Source organism: Castor canadensis, chromosome 10, assembly GCF_047511655.1.
Source record: "Castor canadensis chromosome 10, mCasCan1.hap1v2, whole genome shotgun sequence".
Taxonomy (NCBI): domain Eukaryota; kingdom Metazoa; phylum Chordata; class Mammalia; order Rodentia; family Castoridae; genus Castor; species Castor canadensis.
Window position 1 is genome coordinate 14,899,078 of NC_133395.1, and position 20,377 is coordinate 14,919,454.

Genomic DNA, 20,377 nt, shown 5'->3' on the forward strand with positions numbered 1-20,377 from the left:
TGTCTTACCTATCCTCACCCCTCCCTTGTGTGCTCTCGCTTTTATCATATGCTCAAAGTCCAATCCCCTTGTTATGTTTGCCCTTGATCTAATGTCCACATATGAGGGAGAACATACGATTTTTGGTCTTTTGGGCCAGGCTAACCTCACTCAGAATGATGTTCTCCAACTCCGTCCATCTACCGGCGAATGATAACATTTCGTTCTTCTTCGTGGCTGCATAAAATTCCATTGTATATAGATACCACATTTTCTTAATCCATTCGTCAGTGGTGAGGCATCTTGGCTGTTTCCATAACTTGGCTATTGTGAATAGTGCCGCAATAAACATGGGCGTGCAGGTGCCTCTGGAGTAACCCGTGTCACAGTCTTTTGGGTATATCCCCAAGAGTGACATTGCTGGATCAAATGGTAGGTCAATGTTTAGTAAAAGCATGATTTTTAAAGAATTGGTGAATACACAAAGAATTCTTGAAACTCATTTGTAAGAAGATAATCTGATTTTTTAAAATCAAATTTAAACAAATCCTTCACTAAAGAAGCGCAAGTGGCAATAGTCCGTGAAAAGATGCCAAATATTATTAGTCATTAAATCTACAATGAGTAAGTACACACTGAGCTGGGGTGTAGCTCAGTGGTGGTACATTTGTCCAGCATGTACAAGGCCCTGTTTTGATGCCAACACCACAAAAAGAAGACAAAAAAAAAAACCCAAAAAAACAAAAGCACTCCGCCTACCCATTGTAACAGTTAACATTAAAAAGCAGACAAAAAAAAAAAAACAAAACACCCAAAACAAAAGCACTCTGCCTACCCATTGTAAGGTTAACATTAAAAAGACTGACTACACCAAGTGTTAAAAAAGAATATGCAACTGCTCAACCTTCGTACGTTGCTAGTGGGAATATAAAATGTCACAGCCATTTTACCATTCAACCAAATGTTAAAATTAACTCAGAATGGATCAAAGACCCTAAATGTAAAAACTAAAACTATAAAACTCTTAGATGAAAACATAGATGTAAATTTTTGTGACTTTGGATTAAGCATCAGTTCCTTAAGCACAAGGAGCAAGAGAAAAAGTAGATAAATTAGACTGCATCAAAATTATAAAATTTTTATGCACTAAAAACACAGTTAAGAACGTGAAAAGACAACCTAGAAACTCCAAAACAAAATACAAATAACCAATACAAAAAGTAATCAAATTATTTAAATAGGCATTTTCTAAACAAGTGGTTAAGCAACATATGAAAAGATGCTCAGGTGACCATCAGGAACTATAAGTGAAAACTACAGTGAGATACACTTCCTACTCACACAAAAGATGCACAGTGACAAGAGTGAGTGAGGATCTGAAGAGATTAGAATCACCATGCAGTCCTATAGAAACAGTGCAGGTCCTCAAAAAGCTAACAGAAGAGTTACCCTATGGTTCCTCAGCCCCACTGCTAGGTACATACCCAAGAGAAGTAAAAACATACATCCAAGCAAACACTTGGACACAAATGTTTATATTGTTCACAGCCACAAAGTATAAAATCTTAAGTACCTGCCATATGATGAATGGGAAAACAAATGTTGTATACCCATACAATGGAATATTATGTGGCCCTAAAAATATTTGAAGTACTAATATATGTTACAACATAGATGAACCTTAAAAACATTGTGCTAAGTGAAAGAAGCCAGACACAAAAGACCTTAGAATATATTATTTCATTTCTGTGATATGTCCAGATCCATAGACAGAAAGTAGATTAGTGGTTACAAAAGGTTTTAGGATGGGTATAAGAGAAAAGTATGTGGAATAATCATGTAAGACAGTGTGAGAATAGAATAGACACATGCACATAATTATCTAAGAGAATTAGGTTCCCCTTAAGATCTACATGCATGAGGTTAAAATGAAAGCAGCACTAATGGGTGTGTGTGTGTGTCCAGTCAGATGCAGCACTTTAGATTAGCTAGAACTGTGACTTTGACAAGAAAGTGCACTGAGACAGGAGTAAGATAATTGAGAGTATAGTCAAGAAAACAACTATAGAAGAGTGAAGACACCAAGAGTTGAAGGATAACACACTCTTAGTAGCTATAAGCCTAGCTACTTAGACAGAGATCAGGAGGATCACAGTTCAAAGCCAGCCTGGGCAAAGAGCTCGCAAGACCCTATCTCAAAAACACCCAACACAAACAAAGACTGGCAGAGTGGCTTAAGTGGTAGAGTGCTTGCCCAATAAGCATGAGGCCCTGAGTTCAAACCCTGGTACAACCATAAAAAAATAAAAGAAATAGAAATATTAGTAGAATCAATTGATTGCAGATCCCATGGAGTCAAAGGACATTGATACCTGAGTTATCAGTGGAGTGAGTGGGAGTGGTCAGACTAGAGTCATTAATTGAAATTGCAGATTTTTTTTTTTTGGTCTCTTGGCTGTCTTAATATTATATTGTACTGGGGGTACATTGTGACACTGACAAAAGTGTTTACAAAAAAAGTGCTTACAGTATATCTTAGTTAAATTAACTCCCTCCATCATTCTCCTTTGTCCCTCTTCCCCCAAAATTACAGGAGAATTTGAGCTGGTATCTTACCATAGTAGTAAGTGCTGAGGTAAGGTGATGCACCAGGTTCCTGAAGAGACTCCAAGGAACTAGGAGTGTCAGAAGTAAAAGTTAAGCTTTTATGTATTCATTTTATTAATAGACCTTATTTTTAGAGCAGTGTTATATTTATGGAAAAAAATTGAACAGAAAGTACAACGAATTACCATATTTCTGGGCACTCTATTCTGCTGTATTGATTTTTTTATATTTTTTTCACCTGATAACCACACTGTCTTGATTACTATTGCTTTTATGGTAAGTCTTTAAGTCTAACACTGTCTGTTCTGACTTTACCTTTCTCTCTAATATAGTGTTGGATATTCTGAGTCCTTTCCTTTTCCATGTAAATTTTAGAATCAGTTGGCCAGTATCCACAAAATAACTTGCTGGTACTTCGGGATTGTATTGAATCTATAGATCAAGCTGGGACTAATTAATCTTTTGATAATATTGAGTCTTACTATCTGTGAACGTGTACTAATATGTCTTCATTCATTTGGTCTTCTTTGACCAAATATCTCTTCTTTGGTCTTTCATTGGGATTTTATAGTTTCCCTCATTTAGAAGAACATGTTTTATTAGATTTATACTTACAGAGTTTCTTTTTTTTGTTGTTAATGTAAATGATACTGTATTTTTACTTCAAATTCCAAATGTTTGTTGCTGGTATATCAAAAAGCACTAAACTTCTCTTTACTAATTTTGTATCTTCTAACCTTGCTATAATTCCTTATTAGTTCCAGGAATCTCCTTTTCTTTTCATTGACATTTGGTCTTTTCTGCATAAACAATCCAGTCACTTGCAAACAACAGCACTTTAGTCCTTCTTTTCAGTCTGTATACCTTTTCTTAATGCATTTACTTGGAGTTTGTATATGATGTTTAAGAGGACTAATGAAAGAAGAACCCTAAAATTATGAATCTTAGAGCTTATATAGGACAGTTAATGAACATACTTTTCATCTCTTCTGAGAGTGAGAGACCCTTTACTCTGGAATGTAAACTTCTGGAGAGTTTAAACAAACACCTCTGAGGAAGTTGCCCCTAAATTTCTCCAGAAGTTTCTAACTTCCTAGGCTCATTTGTCAAATATCCTTGAATCCATGTGCTAGCAATCTTGGCTTAGAAAGGCCTGAGCATGCAGAAATGGGAAAGTATTTGTTGAGCATTGTTTCCACCAGGAAAATAAAAGGTCACCTAAAAATCTGGAGAGTATGATGGCCCAAAAGCAGTAATAGCAGGCACATGTGATCAGTTAAGCTTAGTGGTTCAAAGCTGATGGAGATAGGGCTGTCCACTGTGGGTAACATGGAATGGTGAGTTTCTGGGTTTCATTCATCATCCCTCATTGTAGGGGTAAGGCTTAGGGAGGTGTAGGTGTAGTTCTAGTGCATGAGTTCATACATAACATGACACAAGATAATTAGATCAAATTAGACATTAAAAGCTTAAAGATAGGAGCTGTCTCAAATTTGCATGTTTTATGATGTGTGTATAGTCAAAATGGTATGTACTTCACCTTCTTTCCTTCAGACCCTAATTTCTATAACTCTGTGTTTAAATCCTTTTTTTTTTTTCTGTAGGATCTTCCAAATAATATGATTTACCAAGTTGCCATTAAGTCTCTTCCTCAGGACTGGCTGTGGTGTGAAACCTGGTGCGATGATGAATCCAAACAAAGGGCTAAAACAATCGATCTGGTGAGTGTCAATATTTTCATTGCATATAAGCAGATCTGAAAATGTTCACATAAAATGTGGTATTTATACACAATGGAATTCTACTCAGCCATGGAGAAGAATGAAATCTTATCATTTGCAAGTAAATGGAACTGGAGAACATCATCCTGAGCGAGGTTAGCCAGGCTCAGAAGACCAAAAATCTTATGTTTTCCCTCATAGGTGGATTTAGATCTAGGACAAATGCAGCAATGTGATTGGACTTGGGTCACATGATAAGGCGAGAGCACACAGGGGAGGTATGAGGTTAGGTAAGAAACCCAAAAAACATGATTGTATTTGATGTCCTCAATGCAAAGGAACTAATGCAGAAACTTCAAAGCAACAGAGGCCAATAGGAGAAGGGGATCAGGAACTAAAGAAAAGGTCAGTTCGAGAAGAATCAACGTAGAATGTAACACATTCGTACATGGAATGTACAAATCTCTCTGTATAGATATCCTTATCTCAACTAGCAAAAACGCTTTGTCGTCCTTATTATTGTTTATACTCTCTCTTCAACAAAATTAGAGATAAGGGCAGAACAGTTTCTACCTGGAAATGAGGGGGTAGGGGGAGAGAGGGCGGGAGTAGGGAGGGAAGGGAGGGGGCAAGGGGTAGGCGGGGAAATGACCCAAACATTGTATGCACATATGAATAAACAGGAAAAAAAAAAAAGAAAATGTTCATATAGAAAAATAGACAAATAAAATAGCACACCTGTACCTCGATTTTTCTGCTACTCATTCTATTACGAATTTAACTTAGGCTAGGAAATAGACAGCTGTGTTCAGGGGGTCCCTAAGACTACCCTTGGGTTTACTAATTCACAAGGAAGATTCACAGGACTCAGAATATACTTGTGCTTATGACTGTGGGTTATTATAGTGAAAGGATGCAAAGTAAAGGCAGCAAAGAGGAAAATCCCATGGTAAAGAGAAATTCAGTTACAAAATTCTGAGAGTTCTTTTTGTGAAGTCACACAGGACACACTTCGTTCTTTAAGCAACAGGAAATTCCACAATACATGTGAAGTACTGCCCACCAAAGAAGGGTATTAGAACCCAATGCCCATGGTTTTTATTGGGGACTGGCACCACAGAAGCATCCTCTACCTGGCACACACCAAAATTCTGAGCTCCCAGAAGAAAAGCAGGTGTTTATTTAGCGTAAACCATGTTTGCATAATAAGCCATTCTTACTAAGGAATGGTGTGACCTGCCCAGATGCCAGCCAAGGGCCAGCTCTTCAAGCAGGCATTTCTAAGAGCCATGTCAGGTCTGCTACAATGACTCTTTTCTGCACAAGGTCTTTTGAAAGAAAGACCAGAAACTAGCTGAAAATGTACGTGCATCGACAATGTCACCTTCAGATTACCTCTAGTTTAGTTCTCCTGTCAATATTTTCCCCCACATCAGGGCAACCAAGATGATAATCACATGTCTGCACAGCCTACACATGTCTACTTTCTATTTTCCTTTCCTACTTATTTTTTACATAACATTTTTCTTAGGTTTTCATTTTAAGCATTTAACTACGCTACACAGTTTATCTCACCTAAACATAAAATATTTCAAACTAATTCATTTTCCAGCTGTCCAGAACATTACATTGTTCAAATAGCTGCAAGGTAATATAGTTCTTTTTTGACAACATTATTTAAATGTGCCAATTTCAGTATAGAGTATTTATGAAATCTCCACTGAAGAATAACTATCAAAATGTTAGAATTTGCACAATTTTGAACAAATAAGGCAGGACGATAAAATATGGGGACATTTGCCCAAATATACATATCATAGTTATATGTATTTGGAAGAGTATGCTAACACGTTAGAATGTAATCATGGGTGACAGAATATTGCAAAAACAAATAAAATGGCAAGAGAATTTCATAAAGAGAAGTCGAAAACATTCCTGAACATAACTATTAACAATGTTAAGGGTGTTTGTGATGGATTAGTTTGTGACTCCTATGGTAGTACTATGAGTCTTGGGATCTTTGTATTTAGGTTAACAGCTACTATAATAAACCCTAGTTTCTGTGGCTTCATAGGCCATATGGCAGGCCTGATGAGTAGCTTCCCTGTGTATCCTGACTCAGTAAATGGAGATCCACCTGTGACTTCTTCATTCCCTCACATCCTGTCACCATCTCTACTTATTTGGAGTTGCTCCTTTCACTACAGCAGCCACTTGCCACATGTGGCTTTTGCGTACTTAAAATATTGCTAGTCTTGAGTTGAGATGTGCTATAAGGTGTGAAATCACACTAGATTTTAAAGACTCAGTACAACAAAAAGAATGTAAAAATATCTCATTACTAATTTTGTATTGATTACATTTCAACTAATAACATTTTGGATATATTATGCCAAAGTATGGTATTAAAATTTATTTCACCAATTCCTTTAGCATTTTTATAATGGCTAGTAGAAATTTTTTATCACATATGTGGTTTCCATCATATTTGTATTGGCTGGTGCTGATCTGGAGGAAAGATAATTATGCAGTAGTATAGCAAATACACCTTGAATCCTAAAAGCCCGACCTCTGGGTGGGAGTTGGCCACATGTCCAGACTTAGATGTAAGAGGAGCTGAAAACGTTCATCCTTGGAGTGGGCAGCTCCTCCCGGCAATAGTGCTGCACAGAGAAAAGAGAGGTGTCATAAATTTTGGTGTTCAGCCAAACCACCTCTCCTCCAGACACAAAAATAAAAGAACATCTGTTCTTGGCCAGCTTCTCTAGAGAAAAGTCAAGGTTATGCGGAAAAGTGCCAAGGAAAAGACCTAAGAGGAAGGACAAGAACATGGTTAATGGCATTGAAGGTGAGAGTGCAGGTCTTTATGATTGTTGTGCTGCTATCTTGACTGTTTCATCCAAGGTTTCTCCTTGGATTTAACTCTGGACAACTTTGGGGGACTGTTTTGTCCATTGTGGGATATTTAGTAGTATCCTAACTACTACCTACTAGATGGCAGTAGCACCTCATTACCTCTCAGCCAAGTCTGCTAAGCTCTCCAGACCTTGTTTAAGTTCCCTGAGGGGCACAATTGCCTATGTAAGAACCACAATTGTGACTGTAGCACCAAATACATTGCAGCACAAACTACAGAGAACATAGTGTTTTTAATAATTACTGACACAATTAGAGCAAAATATTTCCATAATCTTCACTTCATAAAAAACATTGCCCGTAAGTTATCTTATGTGAAGAAAATGCTGTTTCCATTTAATTTAAAAATATATCACTGCAGGGGGGAAAAAAGTCCACAAGAGAATTAACTGAAAATATTTGGTGAAGAAAGGACTAAGACCACAGACTGTGATGCATGACTAATAGCTTTCCCCTAAGGCAGCTTCAAGATCTTCCTGTATTAATGAAGATCATTCTGCTTTGTAAATAGTAAACCGGCTTCCTTTGTAACCTGGTGAGGTGTATGCTCCCTGTTGACTCTTCTATCTGGGCAAATGATAGGCACATTCTTTACACTGCTCAAACCAAAGGTATTGGGGTCTTCTTTGATGCGTCCCTTCTCACAGCTCACATCCAGCACATCGTCCAGCTGTGTCTTCAGAAAAGTCCATCTGGTCCTTATCACCCTTCTCCTAAATACTTAATTTCCCAAGAAACTCTATAGTGGGACTAAGTCATTTAAACTGATTGTGTATTGGTGAACAACTTTAGAGATAATGTTATTTTAGTTTCTTTTGCAAGATGAACAAACTAAGACATGGTCCTTACAAAGATCTGTGATATGTATAGTTTTTACAGTTAGGAAGTGTGGAGTTGGAGCCAGGAGAAGTGACATTCCACTACCATTGCTTTTCCACTGTACCTATAAAGCATACTGCTCTGCCATGTTCTTTTATTTGGTGGCTCATAGGTATCAAACAATTCTGTGCAATTCTTTTTTTTTTTTTGCAGTTTTATAACTTTATTTCCACTCAGCTGTAAGTTCTCATCCACATTGACTACCTGCAAATTTTTGAATGTGGTAACAGAAACATAGGTCACCAAAGTATAGAGCTTGTTTGGTGAGTCTTCATCCTCATTACGTTTTCTGGATAACCACACACGGATACGATATGGGACATTCCTTATTCCTTTGGCCCACACAGCTTTGTTGAGCCTGGTATCAATGCACACATCTGGAGTCCCCATCTCCTTCATGGCAAATTTCCGGATCTCTTTGAGTACCCGAGGGGCATGCTTCTTAAAGCCTACTCCATGGATCCGCTTGTGAATGTTGATGGTATATTCTTGGGTCACCACCTCGTTGATGACAGAACGGCTCTTCTTCTTCTCGCCACCCTTCTTTGCGGGAGCCATTCTGCCAGGCCCAAGATGGAAAGGAAGCTGTGCAGTTCTTTTGATACCTTATGAACCATCAAATTCTTTAATAAGTTTTTACAATTTGTGATTGAGGTATTAAGCAATTATTACTTGCATAAATTGTGGTTTTTCATTTCAGTCGATGCTATCTATACTAAATTTCATGTACTTTAAGTACATAGTGGAGCTCTGCTTTTTATAAAATGTATTTTGTTTGCTGTACTGACAGCTACGTCCTCAAGTATTTCCTTTATATTTCCTGGAACATAGCTTTTTCACCAACAAAATTTGTTTAAACTTTTAGTGCAACAACCCCAAAACAAAAGAACCCAAACTGAAAGCTGCTGCCAGAATTGTCCCAGAATGGGTGGAATATGATGAAGAAATACGACAATTATTAGATCATCTCAAAAACAAGAAGAAAAGTACAAGTAAGTCATCTCACCTCAGTGACATCTGAGCCCTATGTTGCATTAATGAGATCAGAATAGGTTACTGATGCATTTCTTAGTGAAGTTATCAAATATATGTCAGAATTTCAAGAAAATCCATGGCATCGTTTTTATGTAGACCAAGCCCACAAATTTTTATTGTAATTATTAGTGCATATTAATTGTATCTATTACTGGGTTTCACTGCGACATTTAAACACACATATTTAAAATATAGAGAATCTACTCCCCCGTGGATATAGCTTCAGTTCAATCTTTATGAAGACAAATAATGTAGCACTAGTTTCCTGATAACAAAAAGAGGTAAAAATATAAAATAAATGCTATATTTAAGATTACACTGAATTTCCCAAAGGTGGAAATCCAAGCAAGTCCTGAAAAGCAAGAAAAGCCTTATAGCGCACTAAAAAATTACCTTCTATCTTGTAAATTGATCTTATAATACAGGTTTTTCCAGTTGTTCCTGGTTCTAGTATTCTTAGTCATGGGTTAGAGAGTGACTTGGATTAGATTTGCTTCCATTTGTTACATTTAGAGAGATGCAGCCAGGGGTGGTGGTTGTGGGCCTGTAATTTCAGTGCTCAAGGTTTATTGATTTTGTTCATCTTTTCCAAGAACCAATATTTGGTTTTGTTGAGTTTATCAAATTCACCGCCTCTATTACTCTTTCTTATGTACTCTGCCTCACTTTTAAACAAATTAACGGTTTCATCATTTTGCTTTCATACATGCATGTGAAGTGCTTCAATCATACAAACCCCGTTATGATCTCTTTGTATTTTTCCTTCTGTCTGTGTTTTGAGAAAATTTTTTGACTTTACCTTCAACTCTTCTATTAAATTTTTAAGAGAAGTAAACACTACTTAATTTCCAACACTTCTTTCCTTTGCTTCCTTTTTTTTTTCTTTTATTATTCATATGTGCATACAAGGCTTGGGTCATTTCTCCCCCCTGCCCCACCCCCTCCCTTACCACCCACTCCGCCCCCTCCTTCTCCCCCCCCCACCCCCTCAATACCCAGCAGAAACTCTTTTGCCCTTATCTCTAATTTTGTTGAAGAGAGAGTATAGGCAATAATAGGAAGGAACAAGTGTTCCTGGTTGAGATAAGGATAGCTATACAGGGAGTTGACTCACATTAATTTCCTGTGCATGTGTGTTACCTTCTAGGTTAATTCTTTTTGATCTAACCTTTTCTCTAATTCCTGGTCCCCTTTTCCTGTTGGCCTCAGTTGCTTTTAAGGTATCTGCTTTAGTTTCTCTGCGTTAAGGGCAACAAATGCTAGCTAATTTTTTTGGTGTCTTACCTATCCTCACCCCTCCCTTGTGTGCTCTTGCTTTTATCTTGTGATCAAAGTCCAATCCCATTGTTATGTTTGCCCTTGATCTAATGTCCACATATGAGGGAGAACATACAATTTTTGGTCTTTTGGGCCAGGCTAACCTCACTCTGAATGATGTTCTCCAATTCCATCCATTTACCAGCGAATGATAACATTTCGTTCTTCTTCATGGCTGCATAAAATTCCATTGTGTATAGATACCACATTTTCTTAATCCATTCGTCAGTGGTGGGGCATCTTGGCTGTTTCCATAACTTGGCTATTGTGAATAGTGCTGCAATAAACATGGGTGTGCAGGTGCCTCTGGAGTAACCTGTGTCACAGTCTTTTGGGTATATCCCCAAGAGTGGTATTGCTGGATCATATGGTAGATCAATGTTTAGCTTTTTAAGTGGCCTCCAAATTTTTTTCCAGAGTGGTTGTACTAGTTTACATGCCCACCAACAGTGTAAGAGGGTTCCTTTTTCCCCGCATCCTCGCCATCTTTGCTTCCTTTTAATTTGTTTTCTTGTTTTATGGCTTCATTGACTTTTCAGATAAATACTAATTAGAATTAATTTAAGAATCACTTTGGTTCTCTTAGTTACCTTGTTTCCTCAAGGTGAGCTGTTTTGTATATTCATCCTGGTCATTTCTCCTTTTCTTTATCATTCTTCATCAAATACCTTGAGATCATGCACTGTTTGTATGTATTTAAGAATAAGAGATCAACCAGTAGAGTAGCTCAACTGGTAGATCGACTCCCTAACAAGAGTGAGGCCCTGAGTTCAAATTGCAGTATCACAAAAAAAAAAGATTAAAAAATTAGATTGACCAAAATAACAAGCTAGCGAGCCTGGCTTTCCTGTACCATGGTATAAATGTATATTTTTGCAATAGGTTTCTTCCCTGAATGGAAGGATAATTAGTAGCTCCAGCTATGAGGGAGGGCATAGTGTACATCTGGCTCTATGGGCAAGGAACAGATCCCCACACACAACCCCGAAGCCCAAATGAGAGCACTTTACTCAAGAACATTGAGACCCATACAAAAATCTCTCTTCCTCTCCACCCATCTACTGCCACAATTTTCTTTCAAGAAAGAAAATTCCACTTTTTATCTTGGGACAAATGCCAGCCTCTTAATTTCTCTCTGCAATGTGGAAGAATGAGAGTAGAGCTGACAGGCACTTTGCTTCGGTTTGGCTTCCTGCCCACTGGTGCTCGCTATTAGCAGGCCCTCCCAGCTCCTCCATCTCAGCCATGTGTTCTGTGTTGACATTGTCAATATATCTATTTCTAGGAATTTTTGATAACTCTGCCCCAAAAGTATCTCCTAAGCAGCTTCCTCATCCCATTATTGTCATTCTCATTTATATATATCATCTGGCACCTTGAGTTGGGGAACAGGATGCATTCAAATTATATTTTAATTAATTTATGCCTAAAAGTATTTGGAGTTCTGAATGTTCCTAAACAAGTTTACATGTGTAACAGCTTAATGATACAAAGAAGAGAAACCCATTTTGGTCTCTTAAGAGATATTATACTTGATCTCAGATTTGAATGGTTCTTAGGTCTGTATCTTAATGCTCTCTCTCAGCTTAGAAGAGCACTGTATGTGTCTTCTGCTCTTTGATCCATTATGGCAATGGCAGGACACTTGGTGCATGTTGATTAATCTATTAGAACTATCAATATTCTCTAAAACCTCCATCTGTAATCATTTTCAGGTCATATGAGGTTTTAACACCAAAATGTATTTGTATTAAGGAGTTTTTTAATGCTTCTAATTATATTTCATAAGATGGCATGTGCAAACATATCCAAGTAAAGATAAATATGTTTTTTTCTAATAGACTCATGGCATCTCCCATTCTAGACAGTTAAAAAGACAAATCATTATGACACAGTATAATAGGAACCAAAATGTACAGAGAATGAAGCTACAGGCACTGAACATCAAAGATCCTCAGTCAACACCTGTACTTTTTTAAATATCTTATACCTTGGTGACATTTAAGCTAATTCTGTATTTAAGATTTCAAGAACTAAAACAAGTTTACCTTCTCCACAGTTTTGGCACATGATGAACTCTAGCACTGTTTTATATGAGAAGATGAAAATATGGTAAAAAACCTACCACCTGCTGGGGAAGTGTGGAACTACTGAGAAGACCAGTAGGGAGTTTCATTAAGATCAGTAATATACTCTTCAATTTAAAAAATTGTAGGTATTTAAAATACATGGAACAAATGTATGGATTAATTCTAAATTGTATTAAGAAATGACCATTGAGTATTTAAAACTAGGTTGTTACTTTTTCCTGATGGCTCAAGGCGGCTGGATTTTCACCCATTCAAGGTTCATGTTTGGCCAAATAACCCAGTAGAAGGTATCTGACTAGCTGGTTCTTAGGAGTGTTCATCAAGCCATCTCATCCTTTTCTATTCCTGCTGGTATGTGCATCTAGATCTCCTTATTCACAGAATGTATTTAAAATTAGAGAACTAGTTGTGTTTTTAATTGAGAAAGAAAAAAAATTCATGGCTATTTCTGTATAATAAAAACAAGCCTATTTTTATATCTTAACTGTCATTTTAAAATGGAAGTTGCACTGTAATCATTTATTTATCTTAAATGAAGTTTTAATCCTGTGCTGTATTTATATTGTCTTAGTGGTTGTTCATAAAATGGTATTCATAGCAACATACTGTGTATTCTTTTTTAAAAAGGACTGAATACCTTTGCAGAAAGTAAGTATGTATACAGTTTGCTTTCCATTTGTGTTTTAATAGATGAATTGTAATTTTAAAACTATCCAGATGTTCCAGGATCATAAAATCTTGGAACTAGAAAAGACCTTAGTGTCAATTGGATCCTATCCCCTGAAGAGTTTGATCCAATAGTTGTGAAGTGTGAGCTTAGAAATTCGTGATTCTTTAGAAAGCTTTCCAGTGAGTCTCTTGATAAGTAAAGTTTGCAAAACACTCCCTAGAGTTTAATGGTTGACCAGTATATTAACTGCCCTTTCAGGGCTGTGTCACAGAGAGTCTCACCATCTTGGAAACCTCCAGGGCCACAAGGAAACTGACTGTCTAGGGATAATCTGGTTTTTCTTGGGACAGATCTGTAGAGTTCCCATAATGGGACGCATGCTGTCTCCAACTCCTTTGAACTCTTCAGAACTAAACCTAGTTCTAAAGAAATCCTTTTGTATTTGACAACACAGCCTACAGAGAATATGAAAAATACCTGCGCTCATCATCCTTTTGTTGCTGTGACAAACTACCTAAGATTAACAGCTTAACAGAGGGAAGGTTTATTTTGGCTGATGGTTTTAATCTGTGGTGGCTTGGCCACATTGATTTGGGCCCATAACAGCACATGAAAGAGGCCTGTTCACCTCATGGCTTGGATCCCCATATCTCCTTCAAGGGCAGGCCCCCAGTGACCTAACTTCCTTCCATTAGGCTGCACCTCTTAAAAGGGTCTACCACCTAACAATGACACTACAGGCTGGGAAGGAAGCCTTTTAGCTTAAAGAGCCAAAAAAGAACAATACCCTTCCCCAGCAAGCTCCACTCATTCCTAATAAAGGAACGTCTTCCTCTGCCTTTCCAGTGTCTCTTTGTTACTTGTTACTTATTTGTCTATGATAAAATGGAATATTCCAGGAATAGCCCACTCTGGTGGAACTAGATCATTCCTGTAGGCTCAAAGGATCCTGTGGGGTGCTCTCAAAGGCCAGAGCCAGAGGTTGGCCTAACATGGCCAATGCCATGTTGCCCCCAGCTTGTTCCTCTTTGGAGTTAGGACTTGGGGAAAGGTGAAAACAGTAAGGATACAGTTCAGGCAAATGCTCCATTGAGCTACCAAGAGGTGTGCTTGTGGTGTTTGGGGTAGAAGCTTCAAGTGTCAGGTGGTTCTTTGCTTTCTTGTGTTGTCAGCCTGTTTTCATTTCTGTAAGAATCTTGTGGGAAGACGATTTGAATGACTAAATTTATATGTCGTAGATGAGTGATACCCTTATTTTGGAAAATATAAATTTCCAAGTAGGGTTTGGGGTTTGAACTCAGGGCTTCATGCCTGCAAAGGAGGAGCTCTACCACTTGAGCCACACACAGTGCATTTTTCTCTGGTTATTTTGGAGATGGGGTATCATAAACTATTTGCTTGGTGTGGCCTTGAATCATAATCCTCCCAATCTTAGCCTCCCAAATAGCTAGGATTATAGGTGTGAGCCACCAGCACCCAGCCCCAGCAGTATTTCTTTACAGGCATATTCTGTGATAAAATGGCTCATTTTTAAATTGTTACGTTGGGCTCTCAGTGTATACAAACTGGTCAGTATGCCGTACAAAAATCTATCCTCCTCAGGGACACTTTATGTAAACAAACTATGTAGCTCTAACTCGAGTACTGCTTCGTTAACACTTGGAAAGTCATCCCATCTGAAGCCTGGGGATGTTGAACAAATGTTGCCCAGAGGCTTTGTTCCAGACCCTGAATTCTGATTCTTCGGTGCAGGCTCTGTGTCAAGTTTTAACAAATCCTGGAAAACCACTATATTTTTTAACTGGGAGAAATTACTTCTTGTCCTTAGAAGTATGAAATAGGCAGTTTATCTAAGCTAAGACCTGAGAGAGTTTGAGCTTTGACTGCAACAAATGAGTGTTAGGTATAAAATGGACCCAGAATGTGCACTGCAGACAACCCAAAGTCCTGATAGCATGCAGATGGTTAGGTGCCAGAGATTCTCTTTCAGTAGTGCTCATCGTTTGGCTCCAGTTACCCTCAAGTCCCTCCAGGGGTAGAATACTTCCCAAAGGCACCACTGGCCAATTCCACCAGAGTTAGATGAAATTAGTCTTTACATTAATATTAAAAATGTTTTACACACAGTGAGTGTCTGCCCAAAGAAAGGTTGCTCCTCTGTGCCAGGTCATAACCCTAGTGTCTGGGGAGCAATTTGATGGAACAGCCACTGCACACAAGAGGCTTCAGGAACCCAGCAGAAGAGTCAGAGGCAGTAAGCAAGAACAAATTAGAGCATGCTTCAGTGATCAAAGCATGGCGTATTCTTTAGAGAATTTCTTTCTCTCTTAAGATGTTCATGGAATTTTGCTTCCCACTAATGAACAAATAAGCTGCTCATCGAAGGACCTCTATGCCTCAATGACCAGAAAGTGTAAGTAAGTATACCCCCAGCTACTGTCTTGTCCACTTCTGTTACTAAATATACTTCATTAACTTTAAAAGAACCATTTGGTTAGTTAAAAAAAAATCTCACAGTTGGTGGGAAATAAGGCCCAGAAGTGAACGTTCAGGACTTTGAAGGTCAAAGTTCAAATGATAGGCAACTCTATAACTTAAGACATCCTTGGTCAGCTGTGCAAGTCCATCCCACAATTACTTTTTAAAAAGGTTTGAAGTGAACAAGGGTGGTGGGAAATGCCTGTAATCCCAGCAGATGGGACATGAATTCAAGGCCAACCTCAGTTACATAAGGAGGCCATGTCTCAAAAAAAAAAAAAAGAATTGGACACGTTTTCCCATTTTGCAGTTTATTAGCCCAATTTATCAAATACAAATTTGTTTTCTGAGAAATTTTAGCATGAAACGTCTTAACTTAGAACTTACTATTAGCATTTTTGTTGTGAAGATTTCAGATTTGGAAAATGATCTTGTCTTCTGATTCTTAGTTGAATTTAAGTTTCCTTCAGTCGTGTGGATCTGCCCAGTGGTGTAAGGTTAGTGTCCCTCCTGATGGGATCTACTACAGAAATTAAAGATTTTTATTAGAATTGAAGAAAAATCACTCAGCTTTTGAAAGAATGGCTTAAAACAAAAATATCATTTCAATGAGAAAGGCTCCAAATGAACCTTATGTTTTATTTAAAATTTAGAGGCAAAGAAGGAATAATTATGATACTGACCTTGTTAGGTAAAATGTATCTTGAAGTAAATTGAACAGTCATGTAGTATCTATCTAGTCTAGAGCATCAGATTCAAACTGCTTTGCATTCAGAGGTCCTATCTAAAGTCAACTTCTCACCAGAAAACTTGTAAAAACAAGTTTCTTCTAAATAGGGTCAGTAATATAGGAGGTCTCCCTAGCCTGAACAAATCAACATATTTTATTCAATAGATATCAGATTTAACAATTTATGTATCTACTGCGCCAAGCCATCCTTTTAAATTTACTAGAGTACTTTAAATGATAAACAATAACTATCCCAATGAAAATGAAGGGGAAGTGTCAGGCCTTACAAAGTGATGTTTAAAGTGAAACCTGAAGTGAGGACAATGTGTTAACCAGACAAGAATGGTATAAGGTACTTTTGTTCATCTGAGTACTGAAAAAAAGCTCATAAAATTGGAGTGCACATATACACGGCTGTGTGGAGTTTATGAAGTCTGTGAAGAGCGTGGTGATTTTATTCCATAGTGCATGAAGGGCTAGTATCTATTAACTAATTAAATCCAAAATTGCTCAGTGAATACTTGTTGGCCTGCATTGTTTCCTACTAGTTAATTATTCATAGTTAGCTTTACTGATGCTGCTTTTCTTTGTTGCACAGTCCAGAATAAATTTCCCCAGTCTGATGCCCTGTGCTAAAGGCAGAGCCTCTTCCAGGTTGCATGACCTAGTGCATCTGCTGTTTGCAGAGTGTGGTCTTTCCACTTTAATGAGGCTTTAGTAAGTTGGAGTTACAAAGACAGCAGTTCTGCAGTGAGGGAACAAAGTGTTGCAAAAGGTGGTATATGTGAAGGGAAAGAGTACTAATAAAATCTGAAGAAAACTCAAAACAGCGAAGTATCAAGAGTTTTCCATTGCTATCTCTGAAACATCCTTCACAGGAGAGAAAAATAACCTCTATTTAGAGAAACGAGTCTAAGAAGAAAAGCCTTTTAACTACAAATGCCAAGCTGTGCTCAACGAAATATGAAAATACCGAAAAGACTTAAACAGTTGAAATCCCTTGTGCTTTGTCAAAATATTCAATTCCGATTTCCTCACAATTACTTTGGGCACTAACATTCCCAGTGACCTCTCCAAGCCAAGAGCCTCTCATCCCCTGGGAATATTTCAGTGATGCTTATCCTGGGACAATGCCTCCTACTAGAGGTGATCAGGTTAAAAAAAAAAAGAGAGACAAGGTTGGAAGTGCTTCGCTAGAAACATAACCCTGGCTGGTATAGGGCAGTAACTGCATATTCTGCTTGTCATACACCCACCCCAGAAAAGATCTGCCCAAACAGGAAAATGTTTTTAGAGGTCAGGGCCCCATAAAGCAATGGTCTAAGGATGGTAAGGAGGGAGGGGTTTGTACCTGCTAAGTGGGAGCACCTGAGGCTTTGCGAAGAAAATCTGGATGTCCCCTGTGCTCCTGTTGTCAGACAGTCCTCAAGCCTCTGGCATCTCTTGACATCTTCAGACTAAGGGTGAATTACATATTGTGATATGATGAAGACATTATTAAGAATTTGGAAACTTGAGATTTCTGGGAAAATTCTGTATTCTAGTCTTCCTTGAATCTAAGAATCTGCAGAATATATAATTGAGAAGAAAGCTACTTTTGTTTTTGCTAGAAATTTAACAGACTGCAGCGTCCTCGCTCTCACCTTAGGACAAGTGAAATGAACTAAAAGGGTAAAAAGGAAAGTCTTCAAATAAAGCCATTTTACATGTTATATTTTAATATTAAAATGGAAGAATTGTCCACTTTGTCAGTCCTGTAGTCTTTGGATTTATTGGACTAAAAGATTTTTAGCCATTCCTGTGTTATGAAATATGACCTTCCTAGTCAACTCACATAAAAGACAGCCTTTTTTGTCACCCCAGTCACTGATTTCGTGTGAAGTAAAGTTGGAAATAAGACTTCTAAAATGGACTTTCTTAGAATTTTGCATAAAGACTAAACATGAATCAAAAGCAGAAAGTACTGATATGACCATAAATATTTTTATTAAATGTGAAAATACACGGGCATAAAAATAGTACCCATATTTGTGAGACCCATTTTAAATAATTTTCATTCCTTTTTTATTAAAATGCTAAATTGAGATGGATTAAGTTACTTATTCTTGTCTCATTCAAAACAAACTATAACCTTAAGGTGAGTAATAATTTAACTTCTCAAGCACCGCCAAATTTCAGCTCCCTCTGTGCCCTGCTTTCCTTTGCAGGTACTTCATCCACAGACGAGTACAACAATACCTGTTGTTACTGTATACAAAGCCACGCAGTGGCTAACTTTACTCTTAAATCATTCAGCAAATGAGATCATCTGTTAAAAAATATCCTCCCTTAACATCATTTGAAACACAGAATAACTTAAACTCAACCACTAATAGAAAAGGAATGATCTGATCTAGAAATAAGGGTATCAGTTGTTGACAAATCAGCATTTGCCTTCCTTTATAACTATGGAAATGTCCACTAAATTCAAGAAAGTTGCCTATATTTCTCTAGATTATCCCATTGATGTGTACTCACTGAAAACATTTTGCAGGTCCTGTGCCCTATATCTGTATAAGGCAAGTTGACTCCAACAGATTTGATGAGAAAGCCATTTTTTAACCTCTGCATCTTAAGTACTTACTTTCTTCATGGTACATGTCAAATACAACTTATGAACAATTTCATGCCTTTCAAGGTGAAATTTTTCATTATCCACCAAGAATAGAAAATGGTACCAGTTTCAAACTGTAATCCTTTTGGCCTTTTTTTCTACTTGGTTATCCCTAATATTTTTCTTTTTTAAAACATAAGTAACATTTTAGATTCTATTATCAGAGCTCCAGTAACTTGTTTTTTCATACTCATACTTAAAAATAGACTTTCAACACTGACTAAAGGGAGAAAAACATTTTTAAATTAGTGTATTACATCCAATTCACAATTGTAAACTACTGAAACTGTTTCAGGTTTTTATCTATTCATGGTAAGAAAGCACAAACTTTCAGAACTGAGAAATGAATTAAATGAAGTTTCCCTTTCTAGAACCTTTTTTAATAACGTTTACAGGTTGAGGTGTTTAATAATTCCTGCTGTGGAAAGCATCCACAGTACACAGACCAATGACATTCACTCCAGAGGCTCACCAAAAAGGAAGAAAGTTGCTAAGAACAGAAGGGAATGAGCTAAGGTTAGCTAGCTCTCATCTTGTTTTTCCTGGAATTGCCACAAAGTTTACCTAGTAACTGCAGTCCCTAAAATAGAGACTGGAATGTGGAAGTAGTCCAAAAAGAAAAAGAAAATGCTTTTTCAGTAATACATTTTTATGTTGTATGATGTCCTATGTCAGGCAGGTGTGAGGAACAACTATTTGACCCTTCACATATCCAGGATTTTCAGTCACTGTTTAAGGATAGCACCCATTTGATGGACACCAGAAGATTACTGATGGCCATCCAGGCTGGAATTGAAAGGTCATTCCATCCTTCATTAATCAGCAAAACGGATTCCAGAGACTGTTTTCCCTCCATGGCATTGGCACTTGACACCAGGCACCCAAGCTTCTCCTTTCTTTCTCTTCATTGAAAACAAACAAGTAACTCTTCATATTTCAGTTAAGATGACTAAACTAAATCCACAGAAAATTTGGTTGTTACAAGTGGAGGAAGAAAAAAAAAAAAAGCCCCATCTGGGCAGCAAATTGTGAAGCAGTGAGGCCTGGGACACATCTCCCATACTGCCAGCCCTTAATCATCCCAAACTCCCTCTGGCTTCTTGTTGGCAGCTTTTCACCCTCTTCAAATGAAAGGGTTAGTAACTTAATGTTTCCTTTCTTCCAACTGTGAAAATTCTTACTTTTGAAAGTAAGAATTACCTATTTTGAAAGTAGGTATTTCACAATGACATCATGACACAAAAAGGAACCAGGTATTTTTAAAAAGTTATGTAACTACTGAAGTAATAAGGTAATTAAAGA

At 37.5% G+C, this 20,377-nt stretch overlaps 2 protein-coding genes across 6 annotated transcripts in view; one reads left to right on the forward strand and one right to left on the reverse strand.

Annotated features, from left to right (window-relative positions):
* The window catches only part of Uggt2 (UDP-glucose glycoprotein glucosyltransferase 2), a 178,074-nt gene extending 157,750 nt beyond the window's left edge, over window positions 1–20,324 (forward strand). For all 5 annotated transcript variants that reach the window (XM_074043116.1, XM_074043117.1, XM_074043118.1 and 2 more), the window contains 3 exons: window positions 4,191–4,307; window positions 8,968–9,094; window positions 12,514–20,324. In XM_074043116.1, the coding sequence (XP_073899217.1) occupies window positions 4,191–4,307; window positions 8,968–9,094; window positions 12,514–12,536 (267 nt within the window). In that variant the 3' untranslated portion in view covers window positions 12,537–20,324. The remainder of the gene's footprint in view (window positions 1–4,190; window positions 4,308–8,967; window positions 9,095–12,513) is intronic.
* On the reverse strand, window positions 8,088–8,717 carry LOC141411439 (large ribosomal subunit protein eL31-like). The gene has a single exon (XM_074043122.1). It carries the CDS (start codon window positions 8,658–8,660, stop codon window positions 8,103–8,105), a length of 558 nt encoding a protein of 185 aa, XP_073899223.1. The 5' UTR covers window positions 8,661–8,717; the 3' UTR covers window positions 8,088–8,102.
* Window positions 20,325–20,377: the final 53 nt, after the last annotated feature.

Bases quoted from the DNA above. Each gene is read 5' to 3' on its own strand.
- LOC141411439 (XM_074043122.1), bottom strand. From the start codon at position 8,660: ATGGCTCCCGCAAAGAAGGGTGGCGAGAAGAAGAAGAGCCGTTCTGTC.